The sequence below is a fragment of the Protomyctophum bolini genome (assembly GCF_963924005.1).
Source record: "Protomyctophum bolini genome assembly, chromosome: 19".
NCBI lineage: Eukaryota > Metazoa > Chordata > Actinopteri > Myctophiformes > Myctophidae > Protomyctophum > Protomyctophum bolini.
Genome location: NC_137880.1, coordinates 29387995 through 29413925, shown reverse-complemented (window position 1 = coordinate 29413925; position 25931 = coordinate 29387995). Strand labels below are relative to the sequence as shown.

General features: G+C 41.7%; 1 protein-coding gene across 1 annotated transcript in view; it reads left to right on the top strand.

The window, feature by feature from the left end:
• Positions 1–25931, top strand: part of akap12b (A kinase (PRKA) anchor protein 12b) — a 69054-nt gene that overhangs the window by 14046 nt on the left and 29077 nt on the right. The window contains exon 2 of the mRNA XM_080790222.1: positions 25544–25619. Coding sequence (XP_080646348.1) covers positions 25544–25619 — 76 coding nt within the window. The remainder of the gene's footprint in view (positions 1–25543; positions 25620–25931) is intronic.

Genomic DNA, 25931 nt, shown 5'->3' with positions numbered 1-25931 from the left:
CTAAATTAGAAATGTTTACCCTGAGAAAACAGGATTGCTATTGTAATACTAGAAATAGAACTTGTAATGGGATAATGTTGAATTTAGTTACAAGGTTAGGTTACCCATACATAGACTTTAGTAAGTACATCTAAACTCCTCTTTCCTACAAAGCCACACCGTGCTGGATGATGCATTTGTGTTTGTTTTGTAATATTAAGTAATAAAATACCAGATAACTTTTTATTATACAATCTGATGGTATTTTGAAAAGGCACATTATTCCATTTGCTCTATTGAGTTACATTGTAAGTGGTTTCTCATGATGCATAGTGCTCCCTCAGGATAATCAGGGACATACTGTATATGGAGTCAGGTGCTTATTCCTGAGCAAAAATAGAAAAAAGTCAGTTTTTTCCTTTACACAGGTAAGATAGACCACTGCAAATGTTTATGATTTAATTTCTAATGATTACATTATACTTATATGTCGTTTGAGAGTGTCGTGTGCCGTAAATTGCCGACGTACGAGATCACACCGTTGCGAGCTTGTAGGTCGGCTATTTTTGCTGAGAGGCACATTATGACAAAGTATAAATCAGGCTTAAACGGTTTTGTCTTGTCTTGTATCTAGATCTGAATTAGGCTTTAGACTCGTCATTGAGTTATTATTTGTGCTGTGTGCAAAAGTATTGTTCTGTCTGTGTCTGTGTTTGTCTGTGTCTGTCACATGACAAGCCCAGTGCAATAGCTCTGGTCCATAGCCGTTGCATTTAGAGCTATGTTACCGATGACTTCCGGGGCTCACATAAATGCAGACCAGCCTCTTGTCTTTAGCGTAAATAAAAATAACGTTTTTGCTACTCACCAATTCAAAGGCGTGTTGTGTCCTTAGTGGAAGCACTCCGAGACCCCCACCACACGTATAGGTACTTTTTGGCCAAAAAGGGACCAGAGCTAGGAGTGCAACAAAATACAGACAGTAAACACATTTATAAGCGGACAATCAAACGCTTGGGAGTAAAACAGGGTTTTGGGCCTGGATTAAAAAACTGGGGAGGTTCTAATAGAGTAGGGGATAGTGTTCCATAGCCTAGGCCTGCGACAGGTATGTATACTGTATGTCGCTGTTTCTGCAGATGTGTCCTCTAGAGGGTGCTGAAAACACCAAAATGAACTTCAGCTGTTACACAACTATGTGCATATTATTTCTGAACTCCAGCACGCAACCTTCTTGACCATGGCTCACTTGCCATTTAGAAAGTGTAGGAATTATAACCCTGAGGCCGCGTGCACGCATCCGTCTGGGTGACGGCAGACTGTCTGGTCATATATGGAGCATGTCTTGAGTGTACAGGGTTTGATGAGGTCTCTGGTCATATATGGAGCATGTCTTGAGTGTACAGGCTTTGATGAGGTCTCTGGTCATATATGGAGCATGTCTTGAGTGTACAGGGTTTGATGAGGTCTCTGGTCATATATGGAGCATGTCTTGAGTGTACAGGCTTTGATGAGGTTAGATCAACATAATGTCAGAACAGGTCAGCTCCATATATGGAGATCTAAGGGTGGCAGCGGGGGCAGTGTACAGGGTTTGATGAGGGCCCAGGTAGGGCCGGGCCTTCATTTTCGGGACCAAAGAACAATAAAGAACACCTTGATTATAGAAAGCATCATCTGTTGTCATTAGGGTTATTGTTGCGTTCTGCGTGCATACAAGTCTCCTAACTGTCTTTGAAATTGATGCTCCTGTACAGTTTTGACAGCTTACTTCTGAATTTACAAATGAGGTTCATCTACCATGCTGTAATATTGTGGTGTGTGTGTGTGTGTGTGTGTGTGTGTGTGTGTGTGTGTGTGTGTGTGTGTGTGTGTGTGTGTGTGTGTGTGTGTGTGTGTGTGTGTGTGTGTGTGTGTGTGTGTGTGTGTGTGTGTGTGTGTGTGTGTGTGTGTGTGTGTGTGTGTGTGTCAGGGTAAGAATGGTGGTCCCTTATTGGCTGTTGATGGTGACGTAACTAAGGTACATTTCAAGGTTGGTATAAGGTCAATAACGGGTCTAAAGGATTTAGAACAGCAGTTGTAACAGCAGTTTACGAAAACTGAATACGTAAATATATGCAAATCCAACAATAACTACATTATAAAAACACTAAACAACACTCCTTTGAAACAGGTTGATGACTGCAAGTATTTGGGTTCATATATATCTTCTTCCAAAAAGGACTTTCAAACTAGGAAGGGTATGGCCTGGTCAGCCTGCAATGACATGCATAACATTTGGTCATCCCAGCTTAGTAAGATGTTAAAAGTAAAAATATTTAGGACGACCGTTGAGCCGATTCTACTCTATGGCTCCGAGACATGGACACTTTCAAAGAAATTAGAGAAACGGCACTTACACCGCCTTCTAATGAGAACGCAAAATCTGTCTTGGAAGAGCCACCCATCGACTAATCTAATATAAGGCAACCTTACCCGTGTTTCTTCACTAGTCCGATCCAGAAGAACACAGTTTGCCACTGCTACAGAGCTGACAAAGAAGTTATATCTTCCCTTCTTCTCTGGAATCCTGCCTCAAAGCAGACCAGAGGTAAAAAACTGTCGTTCCCTGATGTCATCGCTAGGGACACATGCATCAGTAAGCAGGAACTGGGGATGGCAATGAAGGACCGGAAAGTCTGGCGTGGCATTGTGCAATCCATGATCTCGACCGCGGTCGAAAAATGATGATGATGATGACATTAGTTAGTAGCAGTACTTGCGTGCTCTACTTGCGCACGAGTAGGCAATGTATGGCCTACTTGGCCGCAAGTTGGCACCTCGACAGAGTGAATTTCTAGTTATGATTATTTTCTACACATTGGCAGATTTTGGCAAACTCTCTTCTCATATTGTTCGGGAATGTAATATAGTTTCAATAGGGAACCCAATTTGTGAGACTACCAACTTCTCTAGCGGGATAATCTTTAATTTCTTATTTAAAGATGGAGTGCCATGATTTTTTCCACCCTAAAACATGATCTTCAGTCTTATTGTTATATAAGGAAGAAGACGTTTTTCTAAAAAGTTTACAGTATTTGTTAAAATGTCGTTTTTATGTGGGCACCCCCACCAGGAAGAAGACGTTTTTCTAAAAAGTGTACAGTATTTGTTAAAATGTCGTTTTTATGTGGGCACCCCCACCAGTTCATTAAGTATGCCTGGTTGGTGGTGATCCACCTGAACTTAAGCTGCACCCACAGCTGTAATTGTATGATACAGGGGGAGGGGCTGATAATGTGATTTCACTATATTACTGTTTTTTTCTTTGGCACGTTTGACTGTCAAGGGTTCATTCTCCAGGAAGAAACCCTAAATACAAAGGGAATACATCATTTCACATAAAAACGTCTCCAGGGTGTCTAATGAAGTAGTCACCTCATAGACACAAAAATTGTGGCACTCCATCTTTAAGGTGCCATTCATTGTTTATTTGTTCTTTATTTTATATTTTTCTTCTTTTTTTTGCCAAACCATGCTGCTGCCACTTTGTTAAGCAGAATAGTGAGACTGCAGATAGGAGGAGAATAACATTGGTGCGGTGGGTGGAGTTTGGGGAAATGAGATCTTCTCTCACAGCTGATTTCTTTCACATGCCTCCTGTAAGTGTATTAAGGAGAGCACCTCAAGCCAAATGGCAACATGTGAGGAAAAGGTCTGTTAGCGTGGCATGACTAACCATTTGTCTGGTACGCTGCATCCCTTTCCCTCCTTGTTTGTTGGGACCCAAATTGAATCACAACAAACTGGCAGGTAAACGTCTGCCCCTAATTTATCCAATGTCTTCTGGTGATGTGTTGTGCAAGGCCTGGTGTGCAAAACCGTTGAACAGAGAGCCATTCCAACTAGCATATCCATGTCTGTGTGGATTGTTTTTTGTTTCCTTATAAGGAAAATATCAAACTGACATATTATCTTTATTGTGTTTATATATTACACAGCTGTCTGTTACTGAAGGCAGATGAAAGGTACAATAATAGAGTGTATTGCCACTGTGTGACACAGATGATCAGAGCACCCATGTTTGTTATATCTGTAGATTAACCAGACATTCTGTTTGGTTCTGTAGCTAAATGGCAACACCAGAGGTGTCAGGAGATTCATGACAAAAGGACTAGCAATTGGATGGGGGATGGTGGTTTATTATTTCAACCCAGTGTAGAGGTCAAGCTCTGACCAGCATGACCCAAATTATGATGATCCAGGCCTGTTGGGGGTGTGTGGGGTGGGGATGGGGGGTCTTCCTATAACCAAGCTGTTGTTGTTGTTTGTCTTTGTTTGGCTGTTCAACATGGGGGGCCTGTAGTGTAGCAGCCGTTCAGATGAAGGGACAAGGGATTGAAAAATAGACAAATCGTGTGAGGTATATAGACATGAGGTTAAAAGGTGAGGGTTAGGGAATGATGGATTAATTTAGGGTTCAACAAATCCTGGTATACGACCCGTTGTCCTAAAATAGCTCCAAGCAGGTGTGTACACACTTGCATACCTGTAGGTCTCTCTCCCTCTCTTCCACAGTCCACACATGCACGTTAGCTTGATTCTTGGTTTATTTCTACCCTGTTAATGTTTTAGTTATCTAATTCGTTTTTGATGTCACTGGCTCTCTTGTGGACCAGTCACCAGAAGGAAATCTCTAATTATTGTAGAGATAGACTTTAATTGTTCCCACCGGGGTATAACAGTTGTCATGGGAGTGCCGCTGTTATGAAACACAGGACAGATAAGGATATAAGATACAGTATATTAACAATATTATTAACGGATAAACAGATGCATACATTAAAATGTACATAAACAATCTCTACCCAGTAGTGAGTGTAACAATGAACAGTCAAACAAGAGTGCATAATGAGAAATATACAATCTATACACTGTAGTATATGGCCATAGCCTAGTGGTGTATGGCCTGTGTGTGTATGTGTGAGTTCATGCAATGCATGTGCGTGTGTGTTTGTACATATGCATGAGTGTGTAAGGTACCGGTATATATTTCCGTATTATAACAGTCGGTCATGGGTCTGGCAGTTCAACCGGCTACTTTTGGTACATTGAGTTTGGTCCCATATTACGTTGAGTTTTGCCCCATATTTTGACCACTAGGGAGCCCAGAGTCATTGAGAAAGTTGTGCCATTTCCTTTCTCCATCGGCCCCCAAACGTAGCGTTTCTGATGCCAACTCTGCTATCTCAATGGCCCTGGAATTGTATACCGCTTGCCTGGATCCAGACATTTCTGGCTTGGACAAACTGTGCTCTTTCTGGTTGTGTATGCAGCTTTTATATAATTATGTGTAATCAATGACACAGACGACACGATATGTAGACAGTTGTTTATTTTCTGAACATGATGCCGCTGTAAAACAGCAATGACAGTCAATACAGACTGCATATACGGAGTACCTTTCTTCAAAGCGGTACATTGATGAGAGATGTGCAATAAGTGTCAAGCACACACAACATTCCGTCAGATGTCGGTTGGACTAGTATGTAGTTCAGCATTTTTATTGGGGGACGAGGGAATAACTGAATAGTGACTACATCTAGGCCTGGCTATGTTTGGGGGTACAGGTTGCCTTTCATGTAGCGTAGGAAAAGGCAAATGTCCAAAGAGCCCTTTTATTAGTATTGTAGTAGTAGTAGGTGTGTGTGTGTGTGTGTGTGAGAGCGAGCGAGCGAGTGTGTGCGTGCATGTGTGTGTGCGTGCGTGCGCACGTGCGTGCGTGTCGGGCTGTCACAGATAAGGACCACAATCTAACCACAGTAAAATGGTTTTAACAGTAGTTGCCTTAGCAAGCCTCTGAAGAGACGCCAATGTGAACCCAGCAGTCCAAGTAAAGAGCAAAAGGCAAAGGAGTCATGAACATGACCATGAGTTAAAGACAGAGGCCTGGGCCACGGCTGAGTGGTCCAGGCACCTAGGTAATCCAGCCTGGCGGCGTGCCGTGGGTTCGAGTCCCGAGCCTGATGGCCCTTGCCGCATGCCTTCCTCCCATCTCTCTCCCCCTTTCCTATCACATTACTGCATCAAATAAAGGCAAAAAAGCCAGAAAAACTATCTTTAAAAAATAAATAAATGTTAGACAATGCCTGGCATACAGAGATAAACAAGGTGGGATAAATACAATGAAATAAAGTAAGTTGGTGACGACTAGAGATTATTTTTTTTCACCAGGATAATTTCACAGAATAATTGTCAATAGCTAATTTAACATATTGCAGATTAGAATAAATTGTCCATCCTAATGAAATATTGAGGGCTGAGGTAATGTTTGGTGAGGTTAATTGAGTAACCTCAAATAGGTTGCTGATTCTAACCTTTGCAACAGCAGACCAACAGCATGGCATATTACCAACCTCCTCTGGAGGGCCACAAAGATGTAATGTTCATTTATTATCAGATCTCTCTGTCTCCCTCCCTCCCTCTCTCTCTCTCTCTCTCTCTCTCTCTCTCCCTCTCTCTCTCGCTCTCTCATATTATCTTTGTAGTCCTCCCTTAGTATTCTTATTCTTAAAGCCTCACTATAAACTTCTTCTTTATGAATACATTTAAATTTTGTCCAATCGGTATGGTAGAGTATATATATATACTGTATATATTTTTTTCATAAGATATCTTTGGGGATTTCTTTTAATTGATAATTGTACAATAGCTAGACAGGAAATGGGGAGAGAGATGGGGGGAAGACACACAGCAAAGTTATTTCGGGATCGGGACTCGAACCCATGACACACTGTCATGCTGGATTACCAGCCAAGGCGCCTGGACCGCTACGCCGGCCCAGTCCAATGGTAGAGTATATTAAATACAAAGAATACAAAAACGTACTGTATACAATTGGGGTGGTTGTATTTACAGCTCGGGCTGTTAGCCGCGCAAGTTTGTAAACGATGTAAAACTTTCCTTCGTCCATATTGCAGTTATGTTAATTATGCATGTAGTCCAGACGAGCGGTAGAGCTCCGGACACCCAGAGAAAGCTGCGTGTATTGTAGGCTAAATGCATATGTGGCATTGGGGCATAATCATTCAGTAGGCAGGCATGGGCATAATCAACTGTAGCTGATGTTTTTCTTTCTTTTCATTTACAAATCATTACAATTTTAATGATTTTACATAGGCCTACTAATATTCTCATATCCTCTTCTGCCAGAAGTAGGCTACAAAGAATACATAAGCATGAGATTAATAGTTTGCCGATCTTAAAACTCACAACGAGGGGCGGCATGATGCATTGTGAATTTATGAGTTTGACTTTGGAGATTGAATATATATTCGCTGGTGCGCAACACCTCTGAATGTCAGATAATTGCTCGTTTAGATTGATTCCACCTGCTGCACAGCACAGCGCTAAACATTGCACAGCTATACAAAAGTATAAAAAAAGAGCAATTGGAAACAGTGAAAACAGGCCGTTTATAGAGGATTATGGACAGTAAACAATGTGTTTATCCTACCTGGGAGCTCTCAATGCAAAGCCGTTTTGAAGTTACACAAAGAATGTTTAATTTCCACCCAAGAAGAGAATCACTTTGATGATCGAGTTCCATGCGTGCAGTGTGCACTGTGCAGTGTGCAGTGTGCACTGTGCAGTGTGCAGTGTGCAGTGTGCACTGTGCACTGTGCAGTGTGCAGTGTGCACTGTGCAGTGTGCAGTGTGCAGTGTGCACTGTGCACTGTGCACTGCAGTCAGACCTGCCTGAGAGGAATGGACGGACAGACAGTGCGGTGGCTGTGCTGCTTATCTTGTATAGCCTATATACTAATCTATTCTACACTACACCATTTAATAGTAACAATAATGTAGAAGATCATCCGTTTTTTTTTTGTCTTTCCAGATTGGTAATGACCATAATTTAGGCTATATCTGTTCTCCGAAAACAGCTCATTTACAAGCTCACTGCATGGCTGCAGATCGGCTATTTTTGGAGAAGAGATTTATAGACATTAGGCCTATTTTTAAATATAAAATAGCTGTGAGTGATACTGGAGGTGGAAAGCCTGGTGACGTGAGGTTAGTTTGGAGGGGGCGAGCGGACTATTGCGTCACCGTTTCAGCAAATAGGCGGCATTCTCTGTACACACGGAGATGACAAAGTCCAAAACTCCAAACTTTCCCACTCTGGAAGGTGGTTTCAAAATTAGCCGGTTAAGTCCCCCAAAACGCTGTCTCTGTGTGACAAAATGGGCAGATCGGCTAAATACTTGCCCGAGTAACACAGAATACGTCCTCATCTGGACAGCACCTTAGTCTCCCTGCTTTGACATTTAGATTGTGTCAAAGGTCATGTCTCACCTAGACACAGGATCTGACGAATTTTGACCTGATGGCGTAGATTAAATGTATCCCCCAAGCAAGCAAGCAAGTGCAACAGTAAAATCACACCTGTGTGAAGTGAGTGGTGCAACTCCGTGTGGGAGTCCCTGGAGGGCCCCCGGAACATCCAGATCCCCAGAAACGCGGACAGGGTGCTGGCCCGGTTCTGGCGAGCCACCCCGTGTCCGAAACGGTTGAGAAATGATAGTTACTGTGTGGGGGTCCCCAGGTGGGAACTGTACTGTACTGTCACTGTACTGTACTGTAACACCCCAAATCATCATATATACAGTTAATACGTATGTGTGTGTGTGTGTTAGGCTGCGCAACAGTGACACTTGGTTGTGAAAACAAACCAAAAGCTATTTTCGTGCTCGGACGGACACAGTGGGCCAGCCAGCCCCAGGGACGGCCATAGCCTGAGACACACATACCGGTATCTATCACAGCCGGATACCAGGTTCAAATCCAGGGTAGAAGAGGAAAGTTCCATAGTGCTGCGTTAAGTGTCTGATACTTTCTCTTTCTCTTACACACTCCCATTTTCTCTCTGTTACCTTTGCTGCTCTGACGTTTTGCTGGTCAGTTAGGAGAATTAGAGAGAGTTCAGTGGCTATGTTCTCAGGGAGCTTAATATTCAGGCACTAATCTTATAATGCTTTGATTGGAATACCTAATCTTCATGTAAACACCGAGATCGGCGTAGAGTTACCCAATTGAGCTCTATCTGATAACATCTTCCTTCTTTTTTTTTTTTTTTTTTTTTTTGCTGGGCACTCTAGCACCTTTTATTTTATTTTTTTAATACTGTTTTTATTAGGCATTTTTGTTCGACAATTTCAGATTAGACAGTTTTAAGTAATTCAGTTAAAATAAAAATGAAAAAAATAACAGGCAATGTAAATGTTCCACATACAGTATAATAAAAAGACATAAGTGTGATAATCATGAAAAAACAAAAAACAGTTAAACAATAACAAGTGTGAACAGACAAACAAAACAGACAACAGGACAGACACTCTTGCTCTCAAACTTCCAACATTGAATTAAGTAAATTAGACATTCTTTTTTTTAAATAATACAAAATAAAATAAAGAAAAAACACTCAGTTCCTTTTCCTTCAGTTCCTTTTCTTTCTTTCCAATTTTCTATTGTGCTATCTATTGTGTAGGAGGGGTTAGCGTGCACCTATTAAAATATTCGATGAAGGGTTGCCATGTCTGGTAGAACCTATCTTCACTCCCTCTCAATTCAAACTTAATCTTTTCCAATTGTAAGTAATGCATAACATCTTTCATCAGTGAAGTGTGAGTTGGAACGTGTGCTTGTTTCCAATTCAACAGTATCAGTCTGCGAGCCAGTAGAGTCACATATTTTACCATGTTATATTGGAAAGTAGACAATTTGACCCCGGGCCCTGTGACTCCCATAATTGCTGTCAGTGGATCCGGGTCAAAAGGTCTTTCAACAATGTCTGACAGTGATTTAAATATACTTTGCCAATAAGATCTTAGTTTTGTGCAATGCCAGAACATATGAGCTAGAGTGGCCGGCGATTGGCCACATCTGTCGCAGGCTGGATTCACATTTGGATACATTCTGTTGAGTTTTTCCTTTGACAAATGTAATCTGTGTAATATTTTAAACTGTATAAGACCGTGCCTGGCGCATACTGAAGAAGAGTGCACAAACTTTTGAGATGTAGACCATTGCTCGTCAGTGATAGATATTCCTAAGTCGTTTTCCCAAGCAGTTTTTAAATGCTCCAAGGAGGCATTATTATCCAAACATGAGAGAGAGTTATAAATAATAGAAACACCTCCTTTGAGCAGTGGGTCAGGTAGAAATATAGATTCCATTGATGAGTTGGGAGGTATGTTTGGAAATGAATCAGTGTGTTGTGTTAAAAAATGTCGTATCTGTAGAAATCTAAAGAAATGTGATTGGGGTAAATTGAATTTGCGTCGTATTTGTTCAAAGGTCGGAAATAACCCATCAATATAAAGATCTTTGAAGGAGTGAATACCATTTCTATGCCATACTTTAAATAACGAGTCAGAGAGGGACGGTAAAAAAGCATGGTTAGCGACCAGTGGTGCGCGCACAGAGCCCGGGTGCCAACCGAAATGCCTTCGTATTGAGAGCCAAATTTTGAGAGAATGCGAGACTATGGAGTTCTTTGGCAACTTAGTATATCTTGAGGCCACTGGGGAAAAGATTAAAGCTGACAACGATGTTGGGGGACAACATTGACCTTCAATAAATGCCCATGTAGGCAATTGATCTTGGAGCCAAAATGAGAGTGCACGTAAATTACACGCCCAGTAATAGAGTTTGAAGTTAGGTAATGCCATTCCGCCATCTGATTTAGGCCTCTGCAAAAAATCCTTCTTTATTCGAGGGTGTTTCTTATCCCAAATGAACTTGGAGATAATTTTATCCAGATTCTTAAAAAAAGTGTTGTTAACAAAAATTGGAATACATTGGAATAGAAACAGATATTTAGGGAGGACATTCATTTTAATTATATTAATTCGGCCGGCAAGTGAGATAGGAAGGTTCGACCATTTCGTTAAGTCTTGTTCAGTACGTTCAAAAAGTTTTGTATGGTTTTGCTTGAGCAAGTCATTAAGTGCTTTGGTTACTATGATTCCTAAATATCGAAAGCTGGTTGTAACATTAAATGGGTGGGAGCCAAAAGTTTGATTGCCTTGTGTATTGATAGGAAATAAAACGCTTTTGGAAACGTTGACTTTATACCCCGAAACCCTGCCAAAACTCTCCAAGGTGGACATGATACTAGGAATTGATGTGGACGGTTTGGATATGTATAATAATAAATCGTCAGCGTAAAGTGAAACTTTATGCTCTCTATCTCCTCTGAAGATACCAGTGTAGGTGTCTGAAGCACGCAACGCAATTGCAAGCGGCTCAATAGATAAGGCAAAGAGCAGTGGTGAGAGAGGGCAGCCTTGTCTGGTCGAGCGATTCAAAGGGAAGTTTTCAGACCTGTATCCGTTTGTTTGTACAGAAGCTAATGGAGAAGCATAAAGTAGTTTAACCCAGGAAGTGAAGGTTGGACCAAACCCAAATTTTGACAGGGTCGAGAGGAGGAAGTCCCACTCTACCCTATCAAAGGCCTTCTCGGCGTCAAGTGATAACAGTATTTCCGTATCTTGGGGGGTGCTACTGGGAGAATATATAATGTTGAATAGGCGTCTAAGATTAAAAAATAGATGTCTATCTTTTATAAACCCCGTTTGATCAGTATGTATCACAGTTGGGAGCACTTTTTCCAAGCGTGTAGCCACAACTTTTGCTAAAATTTTAGCATCAACATTCAAAAGACTCAGAGGCCTGTATGAACCTGGATTAAGCGGGTCTTTATCCTTTTTAAGTAGAACAGAGATGCTAGCTTGGTAGAAAGTTGGTGGGAGGTGGCCGGCGTTGAGAGATTCATTAAACACTTTAAGTAAAAGGGGAGATATGAGTTCAGTAAATGTCTTGTAAAATTCAGAGGTATAGCCATCGGGTCCTGGGGCTTTTGAGCACTGCATTTGTGAGATTGCCTGATGTATTTCATCTAAAGTAATAGCTCTTTCAAGTTGAACCTTATGTTGTTGACTAATGGAAGGTATGTTTAAATTTTCTGAAAAAGTATCAATCAAATTAGAATCTCCTAGTGATTCCGAAGTATACAAATCTGAATAAAAGCGTTTAAATACATCATTAATTTCCTGCTGATTAATAGTAGTTTGACCAGTGTTTGTATGGATCTCTGTAATTAATCTAGAAGCAGCTGATTCCCTAATTTGAAGTGCAAGTATTTTGCCCGCCTTATCCCCATGTTCATAAAACCTATGGCGTGACCGTGTCATCAAATTAGTTGTCTCATTTGTGGATAGGAGATTGAATTCGGCTTGAGTCGAGACCCTTTCTCTGTATAATTCAGGAGAAGGAGATTCTGCATACTGTAGGTCTACTTCAAGTAATCGATCAGTCAGAGCTTTGCCTTGTTCCTTACGTAGACGGGAGATTAAAGCCTGTCGTGAAATAAGCTGCCCCCGTATATACGCTTTAAGTGCTTCCCATAGTGTACTTCTTGATACATCGGGTGTGTCGTTTGTAGAGAGATAGAACTGTATTTGGGTTTTAATATCATCCACACACCCTTGCCTAGTTATTAGTGTGTTATCAAATCTCCAAGTCCTGGCCATATGTCTGTTCTGAAATGCTAGTTTGAGGACTAGGGGACTATGATCGGATATTACAATTGCTTCATACTCACAGTGTCTTATTGAGGGAAGAAGTTTTGAATCTATAAGGAAGTAATCTAATCTTGTGAAAGTGTGATGTACAGAAGAAAAAAACGAATATTTACGTTGAGCTGGATTTAAGAATCTCCATGGATCTGATAATTTAAATGTGTCCATGAATGTATTCACTATTTTAGCTGATTTAGTCAGAGTATAGGGTCTATGTGAAGATCTATCAAGCGTAGGATGAAGAATAAAATTCAGATCTCCACCTAAGATCAATTGGTGAGTGTCAAGGTCAGGCAAAGTAGCCAAAAAAGAAGATATGAATCGTTCATCGTCATGATTAGGGGCGTAGATATTAGCCAGAACAATAGGACAATTATAAAGCTTTCCAGTAACTATAATATATCTGCCGTGTAGGTCTTGGATAGTTTTATTTAGTATAAAAGGAATGTTCTTGTTTATAAGTATTGCTGTGCCCCTGGATTTGAAATTGAAATGGGAGTGAAATATTTGGCCTACCCAATTTCTTCGTAGGCGGTTATGATCCTGATTCCGTAAGTGAGTCTCCTGTAAAAAAGCAATTTCTGTCCCCAGCTTCTTTAAATGAGCCAATACATTGCCACGTTTCACCGCTCCATTCAGACCTCTACAGTTCCAAGTAGTGTATTGAACCAAGCTTTCCCCTCTTACAATATTAGAATTTGGAATAGAATTAGCCATTGTATAAATCAGGAATTAATATAAAAAAAGGACTGAGTGTAAATGCCGACATCAATCTGAATTCGGAATAGAAGTGCAAGAGAACAAAAACAAAAACAGAGAAACACAAAAACACATTAAAACAACAAACGGGAGAAACCCCAAAACCCTCCATGCCTGCTCTCAAATAGCAGTCACAGAAGAAAAAGCCTAAGCTAACCAGCTTTCTATGTCTAAGACACAAGCAGCTATAGTGAAAATAGAGAAACAAAAAAAAAACTACAATGGGAAGACCTTAGCTAACCGTCCATTGTTATGTATTAAATAAAATGAAAAGATACAATCTTATTTTGAACCAAAACAACCAGATGATCATTACTCTCACTCACATACACACACACACACACACACACACACACACACACACACACACACACACACACACACACACACACACACACACACACACACATCCCCGCATAAACATATCCCTGCACTTATATACATGTATTAATATATAAATACAATTTAACGTTCAAATAAAGAGGGGTATACAAACAAAGACAGACACAAAAAACACACAATCCACATTCAAACAGACAGACACAAACCACAGTCAGTGCAACTTAGTTCACAAAAACCAAGGAAAAACAAACCAATTTGTATATATATATGCATACACACATACGCATGAACACATACTTTCACAAGAAAATAAATGAAAAAATGAAAAATCCCTCATCCTAATTATAAAGTAACAACTTTTCCCACTTTTGTTTGCTCAAAAGTATTTTTTAGCAAATGATATCTTTTAAAACCATAATGTTGGCAATAAAATGGATCTAAAGAGGAATGTAAAGAACTCAAGGCAACCTCCTCATATCCAAAACGGCAGAAGTGGAGGCGAATCTCACTCATATAACCATAGTTACGTTCGTAACTTAACGTCTCTCCCTCCCCTCCCTCACTACATTACAAACGACGTCCTTTTTGTCCCTCGAGGCGCACCGTAGGTTGCTAGCGTCATAGTACACAAAATGGCGGCCTCCATGGAGGCTACATGACAACAACAGCAATAGCAAGGATGCTAGCACTTGTACTAAACAAGATAACAAATGCACCGCAGGTCGCGAACGCAGTGCTACAGTGGACAAAAATAAATAAAACAGAAATGGCGGCCTCCATGGTGACTCCATAATAGCATCATTAGCAAAGCTGCTATATACTGACACTAGTAATGTAAACTATAACCCCGTCTTTTAGACTGATAATACGAATGATCAAATACAATAACCATAAAAAAATAAAATAAAAAATAAATTCAATAGATAAACAAAGTAGAATTATTACGGTGTTTATGTGCATTCCAAGCATTAAAGGGATAAAGTTAGTCTTAGTAGTAGCTTTCGCCAGATCCCTTTCACACAAACATTACCTTCTTTTTAAAGTTGAGCGTGAATTTGTCATCGTTGTATCCATGTAGTAATGATAGTGGAGGGTGTGCAGACAGAGTAATGACCACGGGGAGAAAGCAAGTCTGTGATCATTGTTCAGGGTGTATGTCCCGGCCAGCTAGTCTTCTGCAGGCTCCCCATCGGCTGTAACAGTCGGTGCTGCCGCGGATGCTATTTTCTTTTGATAGAATTCTTCGGCTGCTTCAGGAGAGTTGAGAGAGTACCGGATCCCGTCCAATGTTATTGTGAATCTGGCCGGGTGATATAGACTGTAATCGAGGCCCGGGAGACGGCGTTTAGCTTCGCGCAACTTGGTCTTAATCGGGCCATACGTTGCGCGAAGTTTTGTAATCACTTGGGGCACGTCTGGATGAATAAACACTGGAGAGCCGTTGTAGCGTAGGCTGCCTTGTCTTCTGGACAGCTGCAGGATCTTTTCCTTGTCAGAGAAATAGTGTAGACGTAGTATCATGATGCGAGGTCTGTCCTTCTTATCATTTGACTTTGCCCCTAGTCTGTGACAGCGGTCAACAACGATGGGGTTCTGGAAGTTCTCAGCACCGAGCACCGTAGGGAAGAAGTTGGCTGCGAACCCAACCGGGTCACCTGCTTCAGAATTTTCAGCTATGTTGAATAAAATTAGGTTCTGTCTACGGCTTCTGCATTCTAAATCTAAACATTTCTCCTGTAAGACTTTGTTCTCCTTTGCCATCGAGCCCAGTGAATGTTCCAGTACAGCAACACGGTCCATAGTATCACTCAGAGATCTCCCCATGTCTGACTGCTCCGAAGCTAACTCTGTGTGCTTGGAAGACAGCGAGGTGAGGTCTTGTGCTATTTCCGAGCGAATGGAGGCATATTCTGCTTTTGCCTCTTCACGGAGTGCTGTGATATCGTTTTTGATTTCTTGCCGTATGGTTGCTATTTCAGTTTTTATCTCACGGAGCCCTGCCTCCCGAGACGATTGCAGCTCCGCTCTCAGCATGGCGAGGGAGAGAGGTTGCTTGTCGGGGTCCATTGCGCCGGGAGGGTTTGTCTCGGTTGTAGTTTTAGGAAGCTGCGATTTAGTTGACCTCAGTTCCATATACTTATTTGTACTTTAACTAGTTGCACGTGTAGTTTGACATAAAAGTGGCAGTTTTGGTCAAATCAAACTTGAATAAATGATAAAACTTAGACGGAGCACTTAATCATGCGACTACTCCATCTGGGCGGAAGCGGAAGTCTAACATCTTCCTTCTGATCGAAAGAGATAGTGTGGTGGGCTACACTTTCTGACAATCTGTTACTGAGCCACAACCACAAGTCTGACTGATATTACATGTGTGTATACTTTGTGCCCATGTAAATTTGAGTCAGGCTTTGATTATGGCGATTACGTCTCGCCTTCTACCTACATAAAGTAGCCATTAGTAGAAGCAGCACAAACGTAATGTCAAAACAAAAGGATTTAATCTGGATTGATGAAATGATCTATTTACTATATGTATATATGTATGGGTAATTTACACTTTGTACTCTGTCTCCCTCGCCAAAAACAACTGATTCCGTTAATTTTGGCCATCAGCATGGTCGTATCTAGTCTAAATTGGGCCTAAATGAGTTAAATAATGTTTGGTGTGAGTGAGGCTCCAGTGACTATCTGTGAATGCATCTTAAAATACAGATACTGGATTTCAAACTAGGGTAGAGTGAAACTCATTTGTCTTCCACTGATACTTCAAAACGGCTTTGATCTGCTGTACTGTCTCATAGTGTTGGTCTGTTTACTGGGAGTATACATGCATGTTTCATGTGTTGAGGGTGCACTTCTCTTTCTTTATTGAGGGCTACATACTAAAGATTATTTATGGAACAAAATCAGAAAGCTACTTATTGTTCAGTATTATCGGGTTAAAAACACGACTGTTGTTTTTGCCAGATTTAGCTAAAGCTCCAAATGTTCCCACATTGAGACAGTTAAGGTCAGCTAGAAACAACAAGCTCAGCCTAACATGGTTTATGGTAGAGTTGTATTAGATTAGGTTCATGGTTTCGAAGAAGGTTTCCAGTAATTAAGCCCATCCAAAGTTAACCCCTTAAGTGCTGGCTGACCGTGTTCTAACTCACTGTTTCCTAAACAATGGGTTCAGACTCAGAGACTGGAGTAAAAATCCAAACTCATGAGTAGATATCCCCTCTTCATATTTCCAACATCAACAACAAAATAATGAAGAAATAAGAACTTAACTAATTTACAGCCAAAATTGCCATAAAGTGGCTGCAAAGGAATTCACGGATCGCCATCTGTTCACTTCAATGTTAAACCGTCTTAGCTTGAAATCCATTTTACCCTCAATCTGCGAGTCAGGAAGTGAAAAGGCAATGTAACATGTCCCGTGAATGTTATTTAATTCACCCAAAACATACATTTTGTAACCGAGGATCATATCGTTTAGAGAAATGAGCCGCAAATCAAGCTTGTTTTGGTCCAAAAAGAAGAATCCAAGATAAAAAACTGCATTCACATAGAATTTTCATTTCATTTTTTGTTTTGTCGTACCTCACCCGTAGTGTTACGAGTGCATACAGAACACAGTTGTGAACCGTAATCAATTAATATTAAATAAGACGTGAAAAGGTGATCTCGGCAAGGTGGGCATTTGGACCAGAAGGCGTCAAAAGGCGATCCATACACTTGCTCCTATGGACACACATCCCAGCACCTGAGTGGAGGTATCAGCTTCTGTAGACAGTGAGAGTGTTCTCCGGGGGTCTTGTTATGCTTTGATCTTTGGTATGTAGTGAATGTAGGGGTCAGGGATAATAGACTGGCAGGGGTGAAGAGACATGACGAGAGACAGAGGGAGCAGGAGACAGATATGGCAACTGAAGCTTGTTTCTCACTTGATGCTAAATTCCCCCGATTTTAAGCCCGATCTCAGATGATGTGCACAACTTGTCCTCTTTTGTAAAATGGCTCATGTCCCTCGATTTTGCTGACTAATCAAACATGCTTGATTTCAATGACTGAAACGCTATCGAGACACTCGTCAATTCTACCTTTGTAACCCTAAGTTCACTAACTATATATATGTGTATAGGCTATATGACTTGGAACAGTTACCAAATCTGCAAGCATGAGCCCTGAAATTGTTCTTTACTTCTCCTTAGATTTTATTTTTTTAAGTTATTGTCTGTACATGAAAATTGGTCTTGCATCATATGCTCCATCATCAACAACATAAAGAACATAATAATGACATAAAGTAACAGCTGATATAATACATCTGACAAAATGACATCTGCCACGGAGGACCATCTGACATCTGGCATGAAAGAACATCTGACATAAAATAACATCATCTGACATGCAAGGAACATAAATGCCCTTTTATGCCTCATGTAAAGCACTTTGAATTGCCTTGTGCAAAATGTGCTATAAAAATGAATTTGCCTTGCCTTGCCGTGAAAACCCACGACAGACTGTTATGGATTCTATAACTTTCGCATCTTCTTGCTCTTTGCTCTGTGTTTTAGTTTACACCCTATCTTTCCTCTCTATCTCCACAAATCTTCTTTCACCTCCTCTCACTCCTTCTCACCTTTCCATCTTTATGTCTTCTCCTCCCTCCCTTGTGTCTCCCCCTGTCGTATTTTTCCCCACTCTGGGACTCTATCCACACCTTGGAGGTCGAAGGGCGGGAGGTTAACTGTCGTGAACAAACTACGACCCCACAGGGAGTTTTTAAACCTGTGTGTGTGTGTGTGGACGCGCACGTGTGGCCAAATGTCTGCTTCTTTTTTCCAAACAAGAAAAAAGAAGCAGAAGACATTATGAATTAATAACCAGCTTCTGCCGTACATCTCCAGAATTGTGCTCTGAACTGTAAATATCTGTGTCTATCTGTATTTAATGTGTGTGGAATCAACAACAGGATGTGTCCAGGTGACTCTAGTGTAGCCTTAGCCTACTACAAATGGACCCTTTTATAACAATAAACTCTGAGACTGTACAAATGGACAGTTATGGGTCCATTTGGTTGTACCCTCGCCGACCACCACGCAGAATACCCCGGACCCCCACGGAGGTCGATGCGGATGTCTGTGATAGTCTGCCTGGGGGTCCGCGGATAAGGGGAGTCCCCGCAGTCCACGGAGGTCGGCGCGGTAGTCTACGATGTGTGACGTCATGACGTTCACGTTGATGCGTGTGGTTTATTTTCCACATGCCTGGTTGCTGCCGTCAATTTCCACATGGCTAGAATGTACCGCACGTCCGTTCTATAAACCGTAGATCTGATAGGCTGCAGCAGAGCAGCCCCCAAACGGTAGCAGATCTACCGTTTATGTCATGAACGTACCGATATGCTGTGAGCTTAGCTTGTTTTATAGCCCAATTCTTTCCCACGGAGGTCGGCGTGGGGGTCCCCGCGGAGGTCGGTGCGGGGGTCCCTGCGGAGGTCGGTGCGGGGGTCCGTGATAGTCTGCGTTGGGGTCTGCGGATAAGGGGGGTTCCCACGGAGGTCGGCGTGGGGGTCCGCGGTAGTCTGCGATGCGTGTCGTCATGCCGTTCATGTTGATGCGTGTAACTGAGAATGCCTATGTTTGTAGGGGTTGTCAGTAGGATGTGTTGAGAAGGCCTTGTGGCCTTATGATTTAGGGGACTTGTAGTTGTATGTTGCTGCCTTAGGCGTTGGGGGAGGGAGCTGGTGAACTAGTCAATAGCAGTCCGCTTGAGCCCAATGATTTAGGTACCTCCTTGATATATGATTTTGAATACTTACTTACAACATGAGATACTTAGTAGTATAAGATATTTACCTTTGTCATATATATTTCAGTGCTTCTGAGCACCACACTTTATAGGGAGACATGACGTCATGCCATCCACCGTTTCCATGACAACAATGCACATTGTTTATTTTCCACATGGCTAGTATATGTTGTGACTCTTCTTTATGGCGTGCAGGCTATGGGATGTTATAGGTTGTTGCTGGAGACAAGGCAGCCAATCAGCAATCAGAAGTACTCGTCAGTATGGTTGCCAGTGTTGGCAACTGTCGTGACAGAAATAAGCTCAGCCAAGCAACTGTGAGGAAAAAAACAATTCAAGTTTGGCTGGAAATAAGCGGACTTGGCAACCACTACTACCCACAGACTACCGGTGTCGGTCTGGTCGTGCAAGTTTCATAGCCATTCTATGACCAGCTTTGCAGCTGGTAAAAATGTTTAGTCAAGCCAAATGGTGCCAACCATTACTGCATTGAAGGTGCAGTAACCTGACGGTGACGCTTCACTGTTGCCATGCAAGGTTTCCATATAAAAACGTGTCATTTTTTTATTTTGGCTGTCATATATGCTCAGATACACTGACTATTTTAAGCAGCATCTCACTGATCAGTATTGTTAAAGCTGACCCCCCCCCCCCCCCCCTCTGCATGTGCCTGTCCCCATGAACAGAGCACACGTGTCCGTGTCGGCGATCGACCAGGCCAGGGGAGTGATTAAAAAAAGAATGCTAAAAGAAAAAAACGCTGAATTTGCTGATATACAAAAAGCCTCATGAATTTGGCACTGACAGACTGCCGAAATATCAAATCTACAAGCTCAAAGCGCTTTCATCATGACACCTGAGCTTGTAGATCAGCTAGTATCTCTACTTTTGCGTGACAAATTGGGCATTCATTGGGCATTCATTTGTGATTCTTTGCCAAGAATCACACAGATGAACGCTTGAATATATTCAGACACTGGGCCTGATATCACACCTATGTGAAAGGTCTGACCAAACTCTCTCTGACTCTGTCTAGCTTTGAAGTTCATTCCGGGACAGTGTTCAACTTATCTCACCCTGTTATATATAATCGTTGGAATGCTGTAAGGAGGAATAAAGAATTGACATATGTACATAAATGAAAATAATGACACACCAATGCGCTCAAATTTGCTAGAATCAAATACGATTAGATGACAAACAGATGACAAGTAGGCACATTGTTTTTTTCTGCAGCTGAATATATGTGGCTCCGTCTTTGCACACTTATAGCATTCCTGTTCTGTCTTTCAAGGTCAACTCGGCTGTATAATTTCAAACCTTTTTTGTGTCCGAAGTAGAGTAAAAATGCACATTTGGCAGTGGTACTTTGACGTACTCTGGAAATTTGCGAATGGAATGTTGAGCACAGTGCAGTCAAGGCTGAGAGCTGATGACAAATCACTGGATGATTTACATTCAAAATGTAGTCAGTTACAGATTACAAACTATCTGCATGTAATTGCAATCAGAGTAATGTAGTCTGTTTGCTTTGAGTAACCTTTGGATTACTTAATTCTATTCTATTGATTTTTGAGTACCGGTAATCCAAAATGCTTGAAGTAATAAGATTAATAGTATTTATGCTGCTGATTACTGAATGTAACCTTCCCAACTGTACAGTTTATATGACGATGGAGCCCTCATTTCAATAGTTTTATTGACAAGGACCTTTTTTCCCAAGGAAAATGTATTTTATGAATTGAGCATCCAATCTGTCTATCTAATGGAGAAATGTCTAGTGTTAAACATGGAATGATGTTATGCGATGCTGCTCCACCAGTAGCAGTGCAGTGTTGCTGCTGTCACACCGCAGTGTGTCTATGTAGGTGGTGCTTCCCCTCCTAGATGTACCTGAGTTTGGTTCCCAGTGTCAGTTCACTCTCCATCAGGTGGAGTGCCTGGCGCAGTGCAGCCAGCTTTGTGCTTCTCTCCCTGACCTTGTCGTATGGAAGAAATCACACCCGTGTGAACTGAGTGGTGCAACTCTCCTCCTCTCTCTCTCATTAGCAGGCAACAGTGTAGCACTATCTCTCTCTCTCTGTTTCTGGCACAACAGCGCCCCTACTGGTACTCATTAAAGTCACAAACATACATAGTCACATAGGTTAACACGGACATTGCTGTTCCTTGGAGTGGTTGCACCACTCAAAAACATTGAACATAGTGTACAAACATCTAATTGTCAACCTGCTCAATCAAGAGCCACAGAATGTTTCCACATAGTTTTCACCTTAGTGTCTGACCGTGCTTGCATACTGTATATGTTGGCTATTCTTGTGCTATTTCAGTGTATTTGTGTGTGTGTACAGTTTCTGAGACCCAAGTTCTTGTGAGAATGTTTCAGTTCTCTTTTGGAGAACTACACTATACTATATTATGTTGGGTGATTTGTTAAAGGCAAGAGATCAGAATCCTTGTGCGTGTGCATGCATGCACGCCTGTGCACGCATCTGCGAGGGAGAGGGTGTTTTTTTTTTTACCAGTGGCTTGAAAAGCACTGGTTTATGAATACCCATGAAAAGTTTGACATGCTAATTGACAGTTTTTTCTTTTTTAATTTTTCATTACAACAAAATAATTTAAATTTCAGTAATTATTTACATATATTTTCCCCCCACATCCCCATGGCAGCACAAATACAAACACAATCTTTGAACAAACATCAGGCAATGTTCATAAATACCGAACAAAAATGTCCCTTTTTTATTATATATTATATAATAAATTATATATTATATATTATAATAACAAAAATAACTAAAGAAAACAAAACACATACATTACATACAGTTAAATCAAACAAATGCACAATTTTCTCACACTTTGGGACACCCAGTTCTGATTGGCTGCCTTTTCTACGCAACCCATAGAGGAGGGGACGCAACCAGACACTTTTAATGCCATCGGCGAAACGGTTGCGTGCGCGGCCATGATGCCTTAGCAAAGCAAAGCAGAGCACACCGGAGCACACCCGCTGATTTAACAGTAACACATTCGGACCCCCACGCAGACTACCGCAGACCCCCGCGGGGACCCCCTTTGGACCCGCCGATCTGCGGACCCCTGCGATTTTGACACATGACAGATGTTCTTTGTACCTGCCAAGCCAACGTCAACACTACAGCCGACAGCTGTGCGTTGAGGCGTGACATATAATGGCTTGGAGAATGTGCTATACCTGAGAGTGGTACAAATACAACCAAATGGACCCATAACAGTCCATTTGTATTTACATCAGAGTTTATTGGTATATAAAAGGGTCCTTTGGTTCCATTTGTAGTAGGCTAAGGCTACACTGTCAGTTACAGAGTCACCTCGACGGATCCTGTTGTTGTTAATGCTACTCATCTAAGCTTAATGGCAAAGGAAATGCATCTCATTTCCATTTGTATACGGATGTGCATGTGGTAGTCTTCATATCTGATGTACATACAGCTCATTTCATCTCCCATCCCCAGAGGCATCTCTCAGAAAGAAAGTTATGCTCAGGATTTGACTGTGCACTGTTGTTCCAATTCATTTCTCCCATCCTTCTAAGTAACACAATGGATGATACAGAGTAAAAACTTTAAATGGTAAATGGTGCCATTTATGTAGCGCCTTTATCCAAGGCACTTTACATTTGGTTCCATTTGTGCTCTATTCAGAGTTAAATGAATGCTGAGGATTGTACTGTGTACATGTGGTGTATCACTCTGAGGAAGAGAGAAGCCATCAGGCCATGCGTAGCACCCGGGTGAGAATCTAGCAACAGCATTTTTAGCACCCATCGGACGGTGTGATATTTTGATGTGGCGAAGGGGTTCAATAGAGGGCGTGAAAGAAACCCTGGCCTGGGGTGAGGGGATGGCAGGCCAGGGTTTGGGGTGTGTGTGTGTGTGTGTGTGGGGGTGAGGGGGGTGGGTCAGTTTCCCCGATCTGTGGAATTTAGTGGAGAGGGCAAGGAATGCTGGGAATGCTAGTCATGAGGTAGGCCAGAGGAGGGTGGGGTCACTGGAGGTTGTTAGGTCAGCTGCTGGCTCACACCCAAAGCTGATCAGGGCTGAGGGTCTTTACGGAACATAATATGACACTACCATCTCACACTGGGTGAAGCAAGCTAAACGCCTAATGGTACAAAACCAGTAGCAGGGAATTGCTATGCTAATCATTACTCAATTTCAGTCACTACTCCATGCTCACCAATAGGATGCATGTAGCCTTTCCAAACGACGGCGGTGTTTGGACGTACATGACACGCAAACACTTTGCAGTCATGCACGCACGCACGCACGCACGCACGCACGCACGCACGCACGCACGCACACACACACACACACACACACACACACACACACACACACACACACACACACACACACACACAATCCTCTCGTCTTTGTTCATTGCTGTATTCCTACCAAACAGTTACATCAACACGCTGGCAAGCACTGATAAATAGTGGCCAGTGTCCTCCCACCTCTCTCTCTCTCTCTCTCTCTCTCTCTGTCTCACTGTGTCTCTCATCCTCCACGACTCTCCCCTGTGGTATCATTTTTCAGGGCTTTCCTGGAGAAGCCTCAGCCTCTGGGAATGGTGCCTGAGAGTCGTCCATTAGTTAGATTAGCCACTCCACGGGGAGGCTCTGTTTCGCTCTCCCCCCGGCCCAGACGGACAAAGCCCTGGCCTGGCCCACATTGTAATATTGTCAGGACGAGCTGGGCTTTGCCAAAAGAGCTCCTGTCAGTTTGGCTGATAAGGACACAGACAGAGGGATGGGCTGTGTCTGCTAGGCTTGTTTGAAGGCTGTTAGGATGTGTTGTGAAAGTGTGGAACCATTTTCAACGTTAAACGTTTGTTATGCTCTCTCCATGTTCACAATGGTTTCCGAGTGCTCTGGTTTCCTCTCACACCAAAAAAGACATGTATTAGACACATACTCTTGCCTTCATCATATGGAAAAACGCCTATTGCGACATGTTGCTTGTAGATCTGCTATTTTCACTCATTTAAGTGGTTGAATATAAAGGACGAACTCTCCCACATAAAGTCAATAAAGTATAGCTTAACAAGTTACACTCGACTGAAAAAGCTAAACATTTAATATGTGCAATATTTAGTATGTAATTATCACTCTGTGTAGCCTCGGAGACTACATGCATTTTCTGTCTGTGTGATTGCTAGTGTTTTGTCGCACTTTTCAAAACAAAGTTGCAGCAAGAAATCTGTCTTAAGGGCAGATGCATTATACGTACTACAGTGAGTGACTGTATTAGACACATACTCTTGCCTTCATCATATGGAAAAACGCCTATTGCGACATGTTGCTTGTAGATCTGCTATTTTCACTCATTTAAGTGGTTGAATATAAAGGACGAACTCTCCCACATAAAGTCAATAAAGTATAGCTTAACAAGTTACACTCGACTGAAAAAGCTAAACATTTAATATGTGCAATATTTAGTATGTAATTATCACTGTCTGTGTAGCCTCGGAGACTACATGCATTTTCTGTCTGTGTGATTGCTAGTGTTTTGTCGCACTTTTCAAAACAAAGTTGCAGCAAGAAATCTGTCTTAAGGGCAGATGCATTATACGTACTACAGTGAGTGACTGTATTAGACACATACTCTTGCCTTCATCATATGGAAAAACGCCTATTGCGACATGTTGCTTGTAGATCTGCTATTTTCACTCATTTAAGTGGTTGAATATAAAGGACGAACTCTCCCACATAAAGTCAATAAAGTATAGCTTAACAAGTTACACTCGACTGAAAAAGCTAAACATTTAATATGTGCAATATTTAGTATGTAATTATCACTGTCTGTGTAGCCTCGGAGACTACATGCATTTTCTGTCTGTGTGATTGCTAGTGTTTTGTCGCACTTTTCAAAACAAAGTTGCAGCAAGAAATCTGTCTTAAGGGCAGATGCATTATACGTACTACAGTGAGTGACTGTTGTAAAAAAATAAAATTCTTGACTGAAATTGTCATGTTTCCATCTGTCCTGCAGCCTCTGCAGAAGAACGGCCAGATTTCCAGTATGAGCAGCTTGAATGACCACGCGGAAGACAACACTCTGACAGAAGGTATTTGGTGTGTGTGTGTGTGTGTGTGTGTGTGTGTGTGTGTGTACTTGTATTACTATACTTGTGACACAGCCAAATGTCCTCACAAGTATAGTAGAATTTGAGAAATAGACCATTTTCCTGGTCCTCACAAGATGACCAAGATTATTGTTGTTGTCGTTTTGTTAGGTTTACCTTTTAGGAAATGATTCAGGTTAGAATTATCCATGTAGAGGATATAGGCTTAGAGATGATATTTCTGAGTTATTAGTTGTGCAATGTCCCAGCTTTAGGCTTAGGGGTAAAAATACAAACCTGTGTGCGTGCGTGCGT